Source organism: Macrosteles quadrilineatus, unplaced genomic scaffold, assembly GCF_028750875.1.
Source record: "Macrosteles quadrilineatus isolate MER2022 unplaced genomic scaffold, UCM_ALF_1.0 Scaffold_2__2_contigs__length_208266976, whole genome shotgun sequence".
NCBI classification, from domain to species: domain Eukaryota; kingdom Metazoa; phylum Arthropoda; class Insecta; order Hemiptera; family Cicadellidae; genus Macrosteles; species Macrosteles quadrilineatus.
Window position 1 is genome coordinate 137,020,521 of NW_026542595.1, and position 3,268 is coordinate 137,023,788.

Genomic DNA, 3,268 nt, shown 5'->3' on the forward strand with positions numbered 1-3,268 from the left:
ATGAAAAAGTAAATCGGTCCCGGGTCTAGGTCTTACCGTGACACCTACGATAATAGCTATACTTCCCTATAGGGAAATTCGCTAAAACAGATGACTATAAAGCGAGGAGCTACCTAGTTCAACGAATTGCCATGGCCATACAAAAAGGAAATGTCACCAGCATCATTGGTTCCTCACCCGCAGACGACGACCTTTCTTCAATATTTTATCTATAAAATTATTGTAAAAATTTGTATAATGTATTGTAAAAATTGGTATATTAAAAAAGTTCATTAAAACATTTAACAATTGGTATTGAGGCTGCCAAAAATCCCTGCAAGGCAGCATGGAATCTGGTGAATAGTGTATCAAAACAAACCACAACTCTCAAGTGTACTGCAAATCCTGATGAATTTAACAAATATATTCTTGGGGAAATTGACAAAATCGTAGACTCAGTAACTGTCAGTAATGTAAAAACTGGAACGGAAGTACCGAACAAGCCTATTGTGAACCCCCTAAATGACTGGTTCTATGTAACGCCTCAAACTATCATCAAAATAATTAGACAGTTTAAGAACTCGACTAGTCAAGACATCTATGGTATAAACATTATTGTTCTGAAACATGTTGCCGATATTATCGCTGAACCCCTCGCAAAAGTGCTCAATGTCTGCATGACCCATGGGGTTTTTCCCGATGCATTGAAAGTCTCTAAAACCGTACCTATCTTCAAGAAGGGTAACCCTGAAGATATGGGAAGTTACCGGCCTATCTCTATAGTGCCTATGTTCGCAAAAGTTTATATGAAACCATATTAAAGAATCAACTTGTTAAGCACTTTGAATCAAACTGTCTGTTTAGCGACTCTCAATATGGGTTTAGGAGTGGTAGAACCACCACTACTGCAGTTCTTAAGCTTGTCACTAAAATAGTCGATGCCTTTGAAGAGGGAAATACAGTTGCACTGACTCTGGCCGATTTAAGTAAAGCTTTCGATTGCGTTCCCCACAATCATCTGCTAGACAAGTTGTATTTGTGTAACGAGTCAAATGGGTAGGGGGGTAAAAATATAACGATCTAGATCACGAACATTAAACAGCTAAACATAAGCTGTTGAGTAAGCCTAGTCGCGACACTAAACTGACGTCGTACCTAACCTCCAATTCCCAGACCGCAGACGACGTTGGTGTCAGTTTGGTTGTTTGGCTGTTCGACTGCATCTGAGGCCGGGCTACGGGAGAGAAGATGAGCAGCGAGGTCACCTTTGAGCGGTACGCGGCTGTAAGCCTGTTAAAGCTGCCATGCGCCTGCCTTCGCTGCCAGTTTTTTTTTTGTTTCGGTAACTCGTTGACCAATCAGGAATCGTTTTAACTTTCGTCTCGATTCAGAGACGAAGGTGAGGTAAGAAGAAGTTTTTGTGAAGTTTTGGTCATTCGTAATCCCGGCTTTTGGTAAGTTTGTTTCGCTTTTGGTTCGCTCTCGAAAATTCGTGCAAGTTAAAGTTCGTATCGCAAGCTCTGAAAGCTTAAGTTCGTACGTATTGTTTCGTAGTGAATATTTTGATATAATTTCGTCATCGGGTAAGTTTTGTAACTAACTTACAGATTATTGTATATTACTTGACCAGTTTTCGTGTACGAAACTTGGTTGAACTTGAAGGCTAGGCCTGATTCGCAGACCTAGTCATATGATCGCACAGTTCGTGAAAGGCAATCATAGGTCTTGGGACAACCACCTGGTGGAGTTCCAGTACGCCCTCAACACGGCTGTCCACGACTCTACTGGATTCACTCCTGCGATGCTGTGTTTCGGACGCGAACTGAAGCCTCCCTGTGCCGTCCGTGGCCCTTCGTTTGAGGTGACTGAGACTCCCCACGATCCCTTGCTAAGTGAGGTCCACCGTAAACGACTGGAGGAGTTTCAGCGTCTGATCACGCAGACACACAAGAACCTCAAGGCTGCCTACGAGAGGCAATCGACATATTATAACCTCCGTCGTAGGGAGGTGACTCACGAAGTTGGTACGCAAGTGATGAGAAGACTCCACGTCCTGTCTTCCGCTGCCGACGCCATCGTAGGGAAATTAGCACCAAAATATCATGGCCCCTGCATTGTGGTCGGTCGTCGAGGTACTAACCTCTACGAGGTGCGTGATGAGGATACTGCTGCACTGCACGTCGTTCACGTGAAAGACTTGAAACCTTTCTGTGCACGTGACTAGTCTGCAAGGATCCCGCAACCGCAGCGACGTCTGGTGATCCGTTGTTCGTCAGTCCTTTCGGTCACGTCAAGCTGCCGACAAGCAGCCATAGCTAACCCTCGTCTGGGGGTGACGTATCCTCGTGAGTAGCTCTTCGCCCCGCTTCCAAGACTCCGAGCCTGCCGTACTACCCTACCTTTGTAAACCCCACGCTTACTCTTCACCTTTGGTTACTCTTCGCCCCGATTCGTTTTCGTCCAGACCTCTGAGGCAACTCGGCCTCAGACAGTCTACATCATTACTAATTTCGCCCACTTTTCGTCGTCAACACCCTGGAGCAGCCGGACCAACGGGGTCCGGCATCGGCTTCTGTCAATTTTTCCTGCCCACGATCCTACTGATGTGTCATCTGCAGGAAAGTTCAACAGCTTTTTTCTTTTTCTCGGTTTTCTTTTTTTTCGTTCCGAAGTGTGGAGGGGGTGTAACGAGTCAAATGGGTAGGGGGGTAAAAATATAACGATCTAGACCACGAACATTAAACAGCTAAACATAAGCTGTTGAGTAAGCCTAGTCGCGACACTAAACTGACGTCGTACCTAACCTCCAATTCCCAGACCGCAGACGACGTTGGTGTCAGTTTGGTTGTTTGGCTGTTCGACTGCATCTGAGGCCGGGCTACGGGAGAGAAGATGAGCAGCGAGGTCACCTTTGAGCGGTACGCGGCTGTAAGCCTGTTAAAGCTGCCATGCGCCTGCCTTCGCTGCCAGTTTTTTTTTTGTTTCGGTAACTCGTTGACCAATCAGGAATCGTTTTAACTTTCGTCTCGATTCAGAGACGAAGGTGAGGTAAGAAGAAGTTTTTGTGAAGTTTTGGTCATTCGTAATCCCGGCTTTTGGTAAGTTTGTTTCGCTTTTGGTTCGCTCTCGAAAATTCGTGCAAGTTAAAGTTCGTATCGCAAGCTCTGAAAGCTTAAGTTCGTACGTATTGTTTCGTAGTGAATATTTTGATATAATTTCGTCATCGGGTAAGTTTTGTAACTAACTTACAGATTATTGTATATTACTTGACCAGTTTTCGTGTACGAAA

General features: G+C 44.9%; 1 protein-coding gene across 1 annotated transcript; it reads left to right on the top strand.

Moving 5' to 3' along the window:
• The first annotated feature begins 1,669 nt into the window (after positions 1-1,669).
• On the top strand, positions 1,670-2,203 carry LOC128984943 (uncharacterized). The gene has a single exon (XM_054404312.1). The coding sequence runs from the start codon at positions 1,670-1,672 to the stop codon at positions 2,201-2,203; it is 534 nt and encodes a 177-aa protein (XP_054260287.1).
• The last annotated feature ends 1,065 nt before the right edge of the window (positions 2,204-3,268 follow it).

Excerpts from the sequence above, each read along its gene's own strand:
- LOC128984943 (XM_054404312.1), top strand. The coding sequence starts at position 1,670 with ATGATCGCACAGTTCGTGAAAGGCAATCATAGGTCTTGGGACAACCAC.